Source organism: Patagioenas fasciata, chromosome 5, assembly GCF_037038585.1.
Source record: "Patagioenas fasciata isolate bPatFas1 chromosome 5, bPatFas1.hap1, whole genome shotgun sequence".
In the NCBI taxonomy this organism is placed as follows: Eukaryota; Metazoa; Chordata; class Aves; order Columbiformes; family Columbidae; genus Patagioenas; species Patagioenas fasciata.
Window position 1 is genome coordinate 66357014 of NC_092524.1, and position 16018 is coordinate 66373031.

At 45.4% G+C, this 16018-nt stretch overlaps 1 protein-coding gene across 1 annotated transcript; it reads left to right on the forward strand.

The window, feature by feature from the left end:
• The first annotated feature begins 5594 nt into the window (after positions 1 to 5594).
• On the forward strand, positions 5595 to 14463 carry TMX1 (thioredoxin related transmembrane protein 1). Its single transcript, XM_065838670.2, has 8 exons — positions 5595 to 5769; positions 5894 to 6009; positions 7244 to 7289; positions 7798 to 7926; positions 9349 to 9394; positions 9482 to 9583; positions 10624 to 10693; positions 11357 to 14463. The coding sequence occupies exons 1-8, from the start codon at positions 5627 to 5629 to the stop codon at positions 11533 to 11535; spliced, it is 831 nt and encodes a 276-aa protein (XP_065694742.1). The 5' UTR covers positions 5595 to 5626; the 3' UTR covers positions 11536 to 14463.
• The last annotated feature ends 1555 nt before the right edge of the window (positions 14464 to 16018 follow it).

Below are 16018 nucleotides of genomic sequence, written 5' to 3' on the forward strand. Positions count from 1 at the left end.
CTGGGCAAGAGGGAGGGGGCTGGTGCTGAGGGGAGCGGGGCCGGGGGCTGCGGGGAGCTGGGGGCAGGTAGGAGCTGGGCCGAGGCAGCTGGGAGGCAGCAAGGGCTGCCCCAGCTCCGGTGGCGGTGGCTCCGTGCCCTGGCCAAGGTGCTCCCGCGAGTGGCCGGGCCCTCCATGCAGGGTGAGAACCCAAGCCCGGGGTTCCTGTCCAGCCTGGCCTCCCCCCGCCTGCGCACTCACCGCTGGCCCAGTCCGGACTGGGGCAGCGCTGCTGCTGGCGCCCCTGATAACCGCCCCGTGGGGACTCGTCCCCTGTGATGTCACAGGCGCCAGAGCACGTCACAGACACGCCTGCCGCCCCAGCCTGTCCGGCCCACTCACAGCTGCCCCACTGTCCCGGTGAAGGCTGGACCAGAGTTCATGTTCTTCACGGGCCCTTGTGTGGTGCTTCATGCTGGGTTTGTTATCCTCTGCCTGTCCATGGCAATCTCATAATTTTGAACCTAGAGTAGAATAATAGAATCATTTAAGTTGGAAAAGACCTTCAGGATTATCGAGTCAAACTATAACCTAACCTAACTCTAGCACTAAACTATGTCTCTAAGAACCTCGTCTAAATGCCTTCTAAACCCCTGCAGGGATGGTGACTCCACCACTGTCTTGGGCAGCCTGTTCCAATTCCTGACAACCTCTTCCATGAAGAATTTTTATTAATATCCAATCTAAACTCACCTGGTGCAACTGGAGGCCACTTCATCTTGTCCTTTCACTTGCTACTGGGGAGAACAGACCAACACCCTCCATTCTACAACCTCCTTTCAGGTAGTTGTAGACAGTGATAAGGTCTCCCCTCAGCCTTCTTTTCTCCAGGCTAAACAGCCCCATTTCCCTCAGCTGCTCCCCATTAGGCTTGCGCTCCAGGCTCCTCACCAGCCTCGTCACCTCCTCCGCACTGTCTGCAGTACCTCAATATCCTTCTTATGTTGAGGGGCCCAAAACTGAACACAGGATTCAAGGTGGGGCCTCACCAGTGCCCAGTACAGTGGCACAATCACTTCTCTAGTCCTGCTGGCCACACTGTTCCTGATACAAACTAGGATGATGTTGGCCTTTCTGGCCACCTGGGCACATGCTGGCTCATGTTCAGCTTGCTGTCAATCAACGCCCCCAGATCCCCCTCTGCCAGGCACTTTACAGCCACTCTTTCCCGAATCCATAGCGCTGCCTGGGGTTGCTGTGACCCAAGTGCAGGATCCGGCACTTGGGCTTTTTGAACCTCATACAATTGGCCTCAGCCCAATGATCCAGCCAGTCCAGATCCCTCTGAATGGCCTTCTTACCCTCCAGCAGATCAACACTCCCACCCAATTTGCTGTCGTTTGCAAACTTACTAAGGGTGCTCTCAGTCCCTTCAGCCAGATCATTGATAAAGAGATTAAAGAGAACTGGCCCCAGTACTGAGACCTGGGAAACACAACGCATGATTGGCCACCAACTGGATTTGGCTTCGTTCACTGCAACTCTTTGGGCCTGGCCCTCTAGCCATTTTTTTATCCATTGAAGAGTACACCCATCCAGGCCATGAGCTGCAGCTTCTCCAGGAGAATGCTGTGGGATACAGTGTCAAAGGCTTTACTGAAGTCTAAGTACACAACATCCACAGCCTTTCCCTCATTAGTTAGACAGGTCACCTTCTTGTAGAAGATCAGGTTGGCCAAACAGGACCTGCCTTTCATAAAGCCATGTTGACTGGACCTCATCATATCGTTCTCTTGTATGTGCCATGTGATGTTACTCAAGATCATAGTTCCCTGGATCGTCCTTCCAGCCCTTCTTCTGGACAATCGGGTAGCGAGGTAGACTGTGAACTGGCTGAAGGAAAGAAGCCAGAGAGTCATGGTCAATGGGGCAGAGTCCAGTTGGAGGCCTGTATCTAGTGGAGTGCCTCAGGGGTCGGTGCTGGGACCAGTACTATTCAATATACTCATCAGCGACTTGGATGAGGGAATAGAGTGCACTGTCAGCAAGTTTGCTGATGACATGAAGCTGGGAGGAGTGGCTGACACGCCAGAGGCTGTGCAGCCATCCAGAGACCTGGACAGGCTGGAGAGTTGGGCGGGGAAAAATTTAATGAACTATAACAAGGGAAAGTGTAGAGTCTTACATCTGGGCAGAAACAACCCCAGGTTCCAGTATAAGTTGGGGAATGACCTATTAGAGACCAGTGTAGGGGAAAAGGACCTGGGGGTCCTGGTGGATGACCATGAGCCAGCACTGGGCCCTTGTGGCCAGGAAGGCCAATGGTACCTGAGGTGGATTAGAAGGGGGGTGGTCAGTAGGTCAGAGAGGTTGTCCTGTCTCTCTACTCTGCCCTGGTGAGACCACACCTGCAATATTGTGTCCAGTTCTGGGCCCTTCAGTTCCAGAAGGACAGGGAACTTCTGGAGACAGTCCAGCACAGAACCACAAAGATAATGGAGTGGAGCATCTTCAGTGTGAGCAAAGGCTGAGGGAGTTGCGGCTCTGGAGCTTGAACAGGAGGAGACTGAGGGGTGGCCTCATTAATGTTTATAAATACGTAAAAGGTGAGTGTCAGGAGGATGGAGCCAGGCTCCTATCGGTGACAGCCAATGATAGGACAAGGGGCAGTGGGTACAAACTGGAACACGGGAGGTTCCACTTAAATATGAGAAGAAACTTCTTCACAGTGAGTGTGACAGAGCCTGGACCAGGCTGCCCAGGGAGGTTGTGGAGTCTCCTTGAGACACTGAAAACCTGCCTGGACACCTCCCTGTGTAACCTCATCTGGGTATTCCTGCTCTGGCAGAGGGATTGGACTGGATCATCTTTCAAGGTCCCCTCCAACCCCTTGATTTCTGTGATTCTGTTTCTAGTCTGTTTATTGGCTACACATTCCAGCTAGAATAAAATCTGGTTTGGAACTTATTTTCTGCATAAAATTGACATTTGGAGTGCCTCCATGACACTGCATCAGGGGTGTGGGGGACTACGATGGGCCTGTGGATTCCCTGACAGAGGGTATGGCAGCAGAGATCAGCCTTGAAGATATTAAGGCTTACCCGTGAGAAAGATTGGAGTAAAGAAGTATCCAAAGATTTTAAGATATACTCACGAGAAAGAAGGGATGTACCTGTGAGAGAGAAGATAGTGAAAAAGTAACACTGATGATAGCAAAATTTGCTGGAAAGTAAAATGTAGGAAAGCAAGATGTGCAGTTCCAGCCACCTGGATAATAAAGGAAGATCAATACTAACATGACTATCTGGACAAACAAAGACATAATACTAGCAGAATAATATATAAAGGGCCTTGGACAGATTATTTTGAAGTATGTTTCTCATAATTGTAAAAAGTTATAGCCCAGACTCGTGAGAATGGTATCTTGGGCCGGATAACCACCCCCAAGTGCATGGGATGTGCGAATGTCCTTGGGCCTGGTCTGTGAATGAGTAGAAAAACAAGTGAGACAAACATCACATGAGTTTAGTGTGTTCTTAATAACAATTAGTGGAAAAACACCTTTTGTAAACATCTTAGTCCAGGCCTGTACCTGTAAATCATATAAATTGTCTATGGTGAATAAAGAAGGTGGCCTAGGTCAGCTCTCTGCTTGGCCAGGCTCTGTGCCTTTTTCCAGAACAAGGTCTCTGTCTCTGCATGAATCTCTGTCTGTGTCCTGGTGTGCGTCGTCCCTAATCGCCGCAAAAATTAGCCGATGAGATGTTACTACTGCAACTTGTAACCAGTAGTAAAAAGACACCTGAACTGGTAAAACTGTATAAGAATGCACTTGTGGCAATAAATGGTATCTACTTGCGTCTCAGAAGAACTTGGCCTATGTGATTTGTCTGTCTCAACCACAACACAGGGGAAATTCAGATGGGACATTACAAAGAAGTTCTTCCCTAAGTGAGTGGTTGGTGGCTGGAACTGGCTCCCCAGGGAAGGGGTCACGGCACCAAGGCTGTCCGAGTTCAAGGAGTGTCTGAAGGACAATCTTAGTTATATGGTTTAATTGTAGCTGGTCCTGCGAGGACCTGGGGGTTGGAATTGGTGATCCTTATGGGTCCCCTCCTACGTGAGATATTCTGTGATTCTATGATAATAACTGGAGAGCCATGCAAGGCCGGGATGTTTCCTGGTAAGGCAAGGTGCAGGGTGGCAGAACAGTTCCCGAAAAGGCAGCTCTGCTGGCAGACCAGGGCAAGAGCGAATGAATAAATACGTAAAGGGTGTAAGGAATGTTTAACAAAGAACTGTTGCTTTTACATAACTGAGGACCTGGCGCCTGACCCCATCTGGGGGGAAGGACTGAGAGACATCATACTATGAATCCTTCATGTAAAATACAATCTCTTCCCAGTATATATACTGACACCTAGGTGCATACTGCTACCTGTATTTACAAGTTAATTTAGGGGGAAGGGTAGCAAAAGTACCAGGAATCTGTATTTTAAATAGATTGATAAGGGGAAGGGGATTGTATGTAAACTGAGGGAGGTGTCGGGGTAGTCTGTGGACCCTGAAGCACTCAAACAATGGGGAACAGGGGAGGGAAATTGCGACCGGGATTTTGTGGGGATATAAGCAGGGGCTTTTTGCCTATTATGTGTGCCTACCATTAGGTAGAACACCTGGTGTTGCAATATCGTTATTAACAAAAATTGCTTTGCTGAGAGATCCTGCCTGAGCCTTTTATATTTGCAAAATAATTGTTTCCTACAAGGGTGAGAGTCAGGAGGATGGAGCCAGGCTCTTCTTGGTGACAACCAACGATAGGACAAGGGGCAATGGGTACAAACTGGAACACAGGAGGTTCCACTTAAATATGAGAAGAAACTTGTTCACAGTGTAGGAAAAAGGGACCTGGGGGTCCTGGGGACAGCAGGGTGACCATGAGCCAGCACTGGGCCCTTGTGGCCAGGAAGGCCAGTGGTACCTGGGGTGGGTTAGAAGGGGGTGGTCAGTAGGTCAGAGAGGTTCTCCTGCCCCTCTGCTCTGCCCTGGGGAGACCACACCTGGAATATTGTGTCCAGTTGTGGCCCCTCAGTTCCAGAAGGACAGGGAACTGCTGGAGAGAGTCCAGTGCAGAGCCATGAAGATGATGGAGCGGAGCATTTCCTGTGTGAGGAAAGGCTGAGGGAGCTGAGGCTCTTAAGCTTGGAGGAGAGGAAACTGAGGGGTGACCTCATGAATGTTTATAAATATATAAAGGGTCAGTGTTAGGAGGATGGAGCCAGGCTCTTCTCGGTAACAACCAGCAGCAAGACAAGGGGCAATGGGTACAAACTGGAACACAGGAAGATCCACTTAAATCTGAGAAGAAACTTCTTCACAGTGAGGGTAACAGAGCCTGGCGCAGGCTGCCCAGGGAGGTTGCGGAGTCTCCTTCTCTGCAGCCATTCAAACCCGCCTGGACACCTTCCTGTGGAACCTCAGCTGGGTGTTCCTGCTCCGGTGAGGGGATTGGACTGGATGAACTTTCGAGGTCCCTCTCAGCCCCTTAATTCCTGTGATCCTTGTGGGTTACTCAATGCTCTTTCTGCGCATGCGCCGAGGCCTTGAGGGGCGGTGTCAGCGGGAAGGCGGAAGCGCGCGGGTCAAGATGGTGGCGGGCGGTGCGCGCTGCGCTCTGCTCTGCTTGGCGCTGGCGGTCGGTTCGGCCGCGCTGGGCAAGCGGAGCCCCGTGAAGGTGCTATCGGACGGCATGTGGCAGGAGCTGCTGCAGGGCGAGTGGATGGTGGAGTTGTGAGTCGGGACGGGGTCGTCCGCGCTGCCGGGGAGTGGGCGGGGGGGGTGGGGCGGGGCGGCCCGCTCTGAGGTGGCGGGGACCGAGCGGTGCCCGTTGGTGACAGACCTGCGCTGCCCGCAGCTACGCCCCGTGGTGTCCCGCCTGCCAGAGCCTGCAGCCCGAGTGGGAGAAGTTTGCCGAGTGGGGTGAGGACCTGGAAGTGAACGTTGCCAAAGTGGATGTCACGGAGCAGCCGGGTGAGAGTCCGGCGGGGCCTCCCGTCACCTCGCGGGGGACGTTCGGTGTATGTGCCCTTAGAAGAGAGATTGAATGAGTAGGACAAGTAAGGATCTTTTCCTGATGTCGTCTGAAGGCAGATTGTTCCCCTCACACCAAGAAAGCCCTTGAGGTGCTGGAGCGAGTTGAGAGGAGGGAACGGAGCTGGGGAAGGGGCTGGAGCACAAATGTGATGGGAGCGGCTGAGGGACCTGGGGGGTTCAGCTGGAGAACAGGAGCTGAAGGGGGACCTTCTGATCTCTGAACTGCCTGGAAGGAGCTTGGAGCCGGGGGGAGGTGTTGGTCTCTTCTCTGAAGGAACAGGCACCAGGATGAGAGGAAATGGCCTCAAGTTGCACCGGGGAGGTTGGGTTGGATCTTGGGAACAATTTCTTCCCAGAAAGGGCTGTCGGGCATTGGAACAGGCTGGCCAGGGCAGTGGTGGATTCAACATCCCTGGAGGGGTTGAACAGAGATGAGGTTCTCAGGGACATGGGTTAGTGCCAGTGTTGGTTTAATGGTTGGACTCAATGATATTGAGGGTTTTTTCCAACCAGAATGGTTCTATGATTCCATATAGACTAAGCAGTCTCGTCTTTCTTGGTAGATAAAGGAAACAAGAAGGTTTATAAAGAAAGTAACTTAGAGAATTCCAAGATTTTTTATCTTTTTAAGCATCATACAGAGCAAAAAATATGTTTATAGCCTTCCCTGTAGTAGTACCTCCCTTTGTTGGCAAAAGGCAGTACAAGCAGTCTGGTGTCCCTCAACTGAAACTCACTTTGCTGAATTGCCCTTATGTGTGTGGAGTTTGTAAAAATGACCTTCTCCATGCTGATATTTTCCTCCAAAGTCACATAAAAGCTTTTGAAACTTGCCTCACTTGGGTTATTTTCTGCAAGCACTGGAGTTTCCAGATCATGCTGGAAAAGGAGAGTATCTCTCTTTCAAGAGCTACATCCGAAAGAGTCAAGTAGAGCCGTTATCCCAGACATCTTTTTTTTTTTTCCCCATGGTGAAACTGTCTTGCTCTTTGTCCAGGGACGTCGCTTTAGACTGTGTGCAGTACTTTGATATGCACAGGTGTATGTGTTTGTTCATAATGGAAGATTGATACCTGGGGGCAGCTGTTTTTGTGTTGGTGTATAACAGAATTTCTTGCTTTTTCTTACCCGAGATTGCTCTACTATTCTGAAAATAACTGTTTTCTTACAGGATTAAGTGGACGATTTATCATAACAGCTCTTCCTACTATCTATCAGTAAGTATGCAATGCAGCAGGATTTTTTGGAGGAGAGAGGACTTCCTTCTTCATTTTTGGGGGACAAATGAATACCGTGCTTTCTAAGAATGTGAGTTACTTTACACAGAGATGACTGTCTTACCCGCTGTGACCTTACAGCACTGCCGGCTGGTTTATTTTTTCTTTTCGCTTTAGGCCTATTTTATTCTGTGTTTTTATGGGTGTCTCCATTTTGCAATCTTTTCTCTGTAGGCTGATCTTAAAGCATTTATGTGGCAAGTGCATTGGGAAGATCATTATCTTTTTGTGGAATCGCAACCTAAAGGTAGCCAAGATACACGTGGAGTCAAGATCCTAGAAATACTTGTAGTCAGGAGTTTTGTAAAACATTTTAGAGCCAGTATCATCAAAAGCAAAGTAAAAAAGAAAAAGACAAGGTGATGGGAGGAAAAGTGTTGGGTGGAAGCAAATGGTGAATGCTTGGATAGTTTAAAATGAAGGACTTTTTTGTTGGTTTGTTTTACAGTTGTAAAGATGGAGAGTTCAGGAGATACCAAGGGGGAAGAACCAAAACTGATTTTATAAATTTCATCAGTGACCAGGAATGGAAATCTATTGAACCAGTTTCATCATGGTTTGGTCCTTCCTCTTTCCTGTAAGTTTTGGTATGTTCTTAATTAGTTGTCAAACACGCACATTTTGGGACAGATCCTTAGGTGTGCTGCCTCCTTGTGGACAGCTTAAGGTTTACTTTAAGGCTTCATAGAGTTGGAGGTGGCTGTATCGTTTTACTAAAGTCCTGTAGGTAACACTTGAAATTCTTCTTATCTAGCAGGGAGATGTTTTGCCCAGTGAAATTCTAGGAAATTAGCAATAAAAACTTGGAAACAATGTAGGAGTGTAGTTGTGAGATACAGGCTGGCCATTTAAGAAAAGTTAAAAAGAGTGGAAGGGTGAAGGTTCCTTGCTGAAGGAATAGTGCAGTGGGGAGACTGTCATCTGAGGAGAAACACTCTCTTTGGTATTCTTTCTAGTTTTGTGGCTTTGAAGTGCTTTTAGTTGTTCCTGCGTGTGCTGTGTGGTGGTTTCAGAGTAGTTGAGTAACTGTGAGTGATAAAGCGTGTTGGGGACACTGTTGGTTGAGGCAAATGAACCAAATAGTTCATTGTTTTTTCTCCCGTTAGAGCAATGATGGCTGAAACACCTCTGTAGTAACTGTACTGTAGCAGTGCTCTGTTCATGAAACACTACATTTTACATTTTTTGTGGCTCTTCTAGGAAGCTCAGCATTGTTACTTTGTCTACTCAAAGTGCTGTTTGAATCTTGGAACTGTGTGGTTGATCTACAAACTGTTAGCCCACACCAAGCAATATGTGAAAAGGGGAATAATTTTAGGATTAATAAGTTTTCTGTTACAAGTGCACAGTAGCAGCTCCATTTTTTGCATATAGTGAAACAGTATGAAATGGGCTTTTTCTGTGGCTCAGCCGTTAGCACCTTAGGTTGGCTTAATGTTTCAACTTCTCCCTTACAGATAGCAAATACCTAATGCTGAAGTTTCGCAAAATGGGGAAGTGTCAGAGTTAGCAGGATGTACATGGCAGGTAGCCTGGTCCTTTTCAGTTGTGTGTAAAATATTGCAAAACTTAAGTGTCTAGACATCTCTCAGTTCTTATATAACCTGATTATTTAACAGATGATTTTTTTGTTTTAATTAAATATCCAGATGCTTAATTCTTATTATCTTGAAGAGAGTTCCAGTTGGCTTCTCAAACTGCTGGTCCAAATATAGGTTAGAACATAACCAAAATTAACTCAGATTCATATGCCAGCAGATCCACATCAAGGTGGCTTGTGAATTCATACTTGTCCATATGTGAAACGTTGCATGTGCTGATGTTGATGTGAAAGGTACAAAGTAGAAGATAAAAATCAAGCTAGTTAGAAGGGAAAATGGACATGAGCAGAAAGCTGTTCAACATGGGACTAAATGATGACTAGTCAGGCAAACCAGAAGGTACAGGTATGTGACTGGCTGAAAAATGTTTTCGTTTATTTTTTTCTGTTTTGTTTCAGGATGAGCAGTATGTCAGCTTTGTTTCAGTTGTCAATGTGGATCAGGGTATGTGCTTCAATCTCTGCTTTATTTTAGTTTAACAGACATAATATTCAGCTGTTCTTGAAATGATTCTCTTGTCTTTTATTCCAGCACTGCCATGGTTATTTAACAGAAAATGTCGGACTGCCAGTCTGGGGCTCCTATGCTGTTTTTGTATTGGCAACTCTGTTCTCGGGACTGACACTGGGACTTGTAAGTGATGCGCTTAGCACAGATTGGCTTGTGACTACTTGGGTCTTACACTGATTCTGCCTCAGTCTTTAACAGTAAGACCAGTTGTTCTCGGGGTACACAGCCCCCTGAGCTGGAAGACAGGGAGCAGAACGAAGCCCCAGTGATCCAAAGGGAAATGATTAATGACCTGCTGCAGCACTTAGAAGCCTCTACAGAGGGATCTGGACCAGCTGGATCGATGGGCTGAGACAAATTATATGAGTTTCAGTGAGACCAAGTGCCAGGTTGTATACGTGGATCACAACCACCCTATGAATGCTACAGGCCTGGGGGAGAGTGACTGGAAAGTGCCTGGTGGAAAAGGACCTGGGGGTGTTGCTGACAGTGACTGAACGTGCATCAGCATGTCCTCAGGTGGCCAAAAAGACCACGAACATCCTGGCTTGTATCAGCACTGGTGTGGTTAACAGGACCAGGGCAGTGACCATCCCCCTGTACTGGGCACTGCTGAGGCAAAACCTCGAATCCTGGGGTCAGTTTTGGGCCCTTCAAGACAAGAAAGCCACTGAGGTGCAGGAGCAAGTTCAGAGAAGGGAACAGAGCTGGTGAGGGACTGGAGCACAAGTGTGATGGGAGCGGCTGAGGGACATGGGGCGTTCAGCTGGAGAACAGGAGCTGAGGGGAGACCTGATCTCTGAACTGCCTGAAAGGAGCTTGGATCCAGGGGAGTCGGGCTCTGCTCCCAAGGAACAAGCACCAGGATGAGAGGAAATGCCCTCAAGTTGCACCAGGGGAAGTTGAGGTTGGATCTTGGGAACAATTTCTTCCTGGAAAGGGCTGTCGGGCATTGGAACAGGCTGCCCAGGGCAGTGCTGGAGTCACCATCCCTGGAGGGGTGGAACAGACGCAGAGATGAGGTTCTCAGGGCCATGCGTTAGTGCCAGTGTTGGGTTAACGGTTGGACTCAATGATCTTGAGGGTCTTTTCCAACCAAAATGATTCTGTGGTTCTAATGTGCAGGATGTTGGAGGTTTACTGTTGTCTTTCTTTGGTTTCAGGTAATGGTATTCTTGGCAGACTGTATCTGTCCATCCAAAAGGCACAGACCACCACCGTATCCTTATTCAAGTAAGCCCACTGTAACTTCTAATTCAGAGGAGCTGTTTGGTAAATCTTGTTTAATAAATATCGATGTGTAAGTTGTGTCTGCAGGATGTGAGATTTAGCATAGAACTTTACACTTGTGATTGGTGCGTTGCTTTACCTGCAGCAGCTTGTCCTTATGGTTTATAGTAGGTTTGTATTCTGTAGAAAACTTTTTTAGGAATCAAAATGTTTTTACAGCATTTTCATACCTGCAAGATAGGAAATTCCGTATGTGCAGGGAGATGAAAATTTTGAGTGGAACTCTCAGTGTTGTGAAGGTGGGGGTTTGCATAAGTTTTAGGGGCCAAGTGAGAATTAAAAGTGAATTTGCATTTCTGTGGATGGTAAGTGATTCAGTTTGGGGTTAGTCTCTGAAATTTTTCAAGGTAATCTTAAAAAGTCATGAAAGAAGATCTGGATGCTGGTTTATGGTTTGTATGATCCTGACTCATTTTTTTCAAAGTTGGAGGAAGTTTTATATTAATTTGTCTAGGCTATCTGTTCATACTTGACCTGTGGGTAGCTTCGTGCTAGCAACAAGTACTACCTGGCTTAAATTCATTAAAGTGCTGCGATGTTAAAAAAGTGTATTTCACATGGTAAATGGTATGTGTTCATGTATGAATATTTTCCGTTCTCCTTAAGGGAAGCTAGCTCCAGAGTCAGCTCAGCTGCTGAAAAAGCTGGATGAAGAGCAAGAAGCAGACAAGGAAGATATTTCAGATGATGAAACGGAGGGTAAAGAGGTGCCCAGCAGAAACTCATCACCAAGTGCTGTAAGGCAGCGCCCAGTGAACCCCGCTCCTACGATGGATAAGTCTTAACTTTATTTACATGCAGGATTAGTGTTTGAGTCATCAACTCAAAAGGGACTAAATGTCAAATCCTTCAGCTTGAAGAGAGGGTTGACTCCTGTCACGCTAATATTGATGCATTTAATGAATTCAGAAAAAAAAAAAAAAAGAAAATATCTTTGGCTTCAGGTATTCAAAACTAAAACATGCTGTTGCAAGTGGCTGAAACTTCTCCTGTGTGCGGAGAAGTGCAAAGAAATTATATGGCTTCATGAAAGATTTGTTCCACAGGGATATTTTTCAACAGAATGTAAACCAGTGTACTTGTTGCATTAGGGAACATTAGCAAGGAAAATGCACTAACCTTTTTGCTGTTACAGTGTTCAAAAGGTTTCTCAGTATAAATCTATCTAGTTGTGCTCTGAGGAAATGCTGAGGGGAAAAGTTCCTTCAGTTATGGGACCCTTTCCAGGTTTTTTTATGTGACAAAACCTGCTTTCTGCTATGACAATGAGTGCTACAACCCCCCAATAATCTTTCTTTTTCCAAAGAAATGAAAGTTGCTCTCTTCACTTAGAGGAAGAGAATTTCCTTCTGAACAAAAGTCTTTGCCGTCCTCCCAGACGGAAGTTACCACAAGCGCTCTGTGTAGTCCGAATCCTCTGGTGGACCCAAAACCTGCTATTTCTATCCATTTCTTTTAGGAAAGGCTGTAGAAAAATATATGAGCTTCATGGTGAAGTAATTCTCTAGAAAAAGTTGTGAGTAGCTCCACAAAGTCTTGTTTGTCTCAGTGACTCCGAATCACGTGGGAATAGTTTACACGCAGGGTTCTCTGCCCAGTGCAAATCCTCATCCATTCCTCCTGCTGTGTGGCAGTAGGACTCTGCCTATTTTTAATACATCATCAGTGGTTTCTGCTTAATTGAATTTTACTGCAAATCTCGTCAGGTTGTACCTGCTCTGAAGCTGAAATAACTGCTGCTTAATTTCTTTTGCAGAAGGTCATCTTTTCTGTTTTCACAAAACCCATCTTGAAACAACATACCCTAATTCTTTAAAAAAACCCTGTCGTTTACTGTTTTCTGTACGGTATTTGTTTTCGCTCTGTATAGAAATAAAAAGAGTGCACCTGCGCATTCGGCCAGTGTTATCTCGCATTGCTTGTAAAGAATTTTCCATGTTTTTTCCGTTAATTTTTGAAGTATTTGCAGAGGAAGCGTTAGCCTAATGCTCAGCGCACTTAGTTTTTTTTGACAAGCTTGTGCTCACTGGGTATTTTGCTGGTTTTGTTGTTGTTTTAGTTGGTTTGTTTGCTGTTTTATGTTTGTGGGTTTTTTTTGTTTTAAATTCATCTGAGTGGGTTTGCCTGACTGGCAGTTGATCCGTCTTTGTCAACAGTAAACTTGATCATGAGTAATTAAGACCACAAATCTAGAAGTGGTCTCAGTGATGTTTTCACTGCAGCCTGGCTTTTTAAAGCCGGACTCTCCTCGTGATTATTAAGACAGAACATCAAACAAGGCGCTCATAGTGAAATCCGTGGGATTTGAAAGAAATATTGGGAAAACCTGAGCTCTTGCAGGTGAATCGACTTGTAAAGCTGTCAAGAATACGCTGTGTTTTTAGTCAGTCTTCAATGCTGCTTTGTAAGTTGCGTTTTAAGTATATCTTGACAGATCATATTCATCCTTCAATGAATGGAAACAAGTGATTCAGCTCTCCAAATATCTGAGTGAATCTTCCAACAAGTTGTTAGATGAGTAAGAATGAGTTGTTATGCAAGATGGAACTTCCTCCTTTGACTCTTTTCTTGTTTGTGAACACTGGTGCTCTAGAATGACTTATGACTTCAGTGCTGGGTTAGTAATGCTTGAAAGGATCCTTTTGCTTAAAATCGGAGTTTTTTTGTCAATTTTTTTAATACCGAGCTTTTCCTGGTGTTTGAATGAAGACCACTGTGTGCTATAAATGCCCTTAAGGTCTTGGTCTTGTGGGGTTGCCTTAAATTGTCTAAAACTTTAAATCATAGCCTTGTCACTGGTAAAATAAAGCAATAAATCTGTGATGTACGACGGAGAAATAGTAGCACCATCCTTGATAAATGGTGCATTTTTTAGTATGGAGAGGGCTTGAGGAAATGGGTCACAGAAATACTGGATGCCCTTGTGAGGGATGAGTGATGAATTGTTTTAAAAACTGAACTATATGGACTAACTCCACTTGGAATATATTTAAATGTAGCTGTTATAAATGCAGGGTTTCCTAATTTTTTAGTTACTTTGAAACTGTTTGTGTGATACAGAAAGTATAGACTGATAACCTTTGGCAAACTTTTCATTTTAAAAGAACAACCAACCTTTTGTTTTTTCTTGCTGGTGTTCTAGACTCCTGGTTTAACCAGAATTCCTAGCGCTCATTTACCTGGCCTTTGCCTCCTGCTCACCTGCCTGTTGTTACCGCCTCCCTGCCTTAGGCAAGTAACCGAATTCCAAAACCGCCTCTCAGTCCTGGGTGTTCCGAGCTTCTGGAATCCAGCCTCTGTGTGACAGACCTGTGCTGTGAATCATGTCACTTCTGCTAGTTCTGTTCTCATTGTCCACAGACAGCCTGTGTTGGCTGATCTCTGTAAATCTTACTGTTCATATTGTTAATAATCTTATGGGTTTGTCCTATATTTAAGTTTCTTGATTTTTTTTTTTTTTAAGTCTCTATTCCAAAGATGTTTATTAAGGCTGAGTGAAGGTTGCGATGTAACAAATGTGCGACAGAGCCTGCCCTTTGTGTGTATCGATGATGCTTGAATATCAGTTTTGTGAAAGTCAGAATGCCCTTTCCATAGCATCACCTTGACTGAGGATGTCCAATTTAACCCAGGAAGAATCAATTAACTGTAACAATGGGGTTTTTTTTTAATGTTTCACAGAGTCGTCAAGTAAAATACACCCTCCAACTTTGGATTCCTGTGTGTGTGTCTTTTTTGTTTAAGACAATATCTTGCTGTTTAGCAACGAAACAAACCTGCAGCTGTTTCTGTGGGAAAAAATCCTAACACTATAGCGAACAAACTATTTGTGATAAGTCTTTTTGGAAAGACAAGTTGGAATAATACTTTAAATCTGGACTGAAGCACTTGTGGTTTTCAGTTGGGAGTGGCTTGGGTACCTCATGGTAGCATGAGCTGACACTTATGATTTTTGGTTAGATGGTTTGTTTTATGGTTTGGGAAGGAGCTTTTATGCCTACTCAGCTTGACAGCGATGGTAATAAAATGGGTGCTTGTGTTGCAAAAAGAATATAGGCTTGAGTTGACAAATTAGGTTCAAAATACAGTTCTTTGTAACCTTTTTTTTGTGTATTTGTGTAATCAGCTACAGCTGGACACCTCCCCTCTTCGTTGTACAACAGATCTTACCAGTTGAAGGGGTCAACATCAATGAGTTTATTTTGGTGTTGGAAGCTTAATTCAGAATTGTATGAGTTCTGGAATGAAAGAGGCTTCTCGAGGAGGAAACAAATCGGGACAAGGTGTGCTCAAAGCACTGCCGAGTGACAGCTGGCCTGGTGCAAATCTTGTCCTTGGAGACTCTGTCCTACGTCTTCCCTTGTGCTTTCTGCCATCTCTTCTCTTTGGAGTAAGCACTGAGGACATGGTAGGTCTGTGTGTGAGCTCTCGGTCCGAATGTGTGGAGTTTTAAGTGCACAAATACTCTTGCAGTTCCTCCCCAACAGGAACAAGGAATATGGATTCTCTGGAGAATCAAGTGGACAGTCATAAAAGTCTCACTTCCCTACTCTCCCACTCAATATATTACATACAACAGAAAATGATAGCCAGCCCGAAGGAAAAAGAAAAAGAAGGAAATAATAAGTCAAGCTGAAGTATATTTAAGTAGTTACAGTTATTGTGACTAGCCTGATGAGAAACAAAAAGACAACTATGCGTAGCTGGCAGTTGGTGTTTGCCAGGTCAGCTGTAGGTTTGCTTTTGAAACAAATAGTTTTTAATTCTGACAAAGATCCATGAGGAAGGAGAAATTCCAGTACGCTACAGCACTGTCTTGATGTTTAGAAACACCGATGTACAATGCTAATGTTAGTTTTAAGACTCCTTTGCTTTAAAGAAGAGGGAATCTGTTTCCTGCAGTTGTCTTGTCTCCTTGTTTGTGTCAGCTGGAGTTGGTGGTTTGACCTGAACAGCATCACCTTTGGCTCTCCCCTAAATTCTGTTCCGACCACTCTTCTGGGTCAGCTTTTCTGCCTCAACCTGCTCTTTTTCCTCACTTTTCCACATTTAGCTCTTTAAAACTTTCCAGATACCAGTTTCATTTCCATTTAGCATTGCTTAATTTTCCTAACTGCAAGGCAGATCTAGACAGCCAGTTCTTAGGTACACATCTGGCATTTAACAGCTACCTTAAAGGAAGTATGTTTATTCCTTTCATGGATTCATCTGGTGAAGTACTTGAGTATATACATAGCCCTGTTCTAGCACTTCTTCTCTTTGACCTTC

Bases quoted from the DNA above. Each gene is read 5' to 3' on its own strand.
- TMX1 (XM_065838670.2), top strand. From the start codon at position 5,627: ATGGTGGCGGGCGGTGCGCGCTGCGCTCTGCTCTGCTTGGCGCTGGCG. The intron at 6,010-7,243 runs GTGAGAGTCCGG...GTTTTCTTACAG, and splicing joins GGATGTCACGGAGCAGCCGG to GATTAAGTGGACGATTTATC. The intron at 9,395-9,481 runs GTATGTGCTTCA...CTTTTATTCCAG, and splicing joins AGTTGTCAATGTGGATCAGG to CACTGCCATGGTTATTTAAC.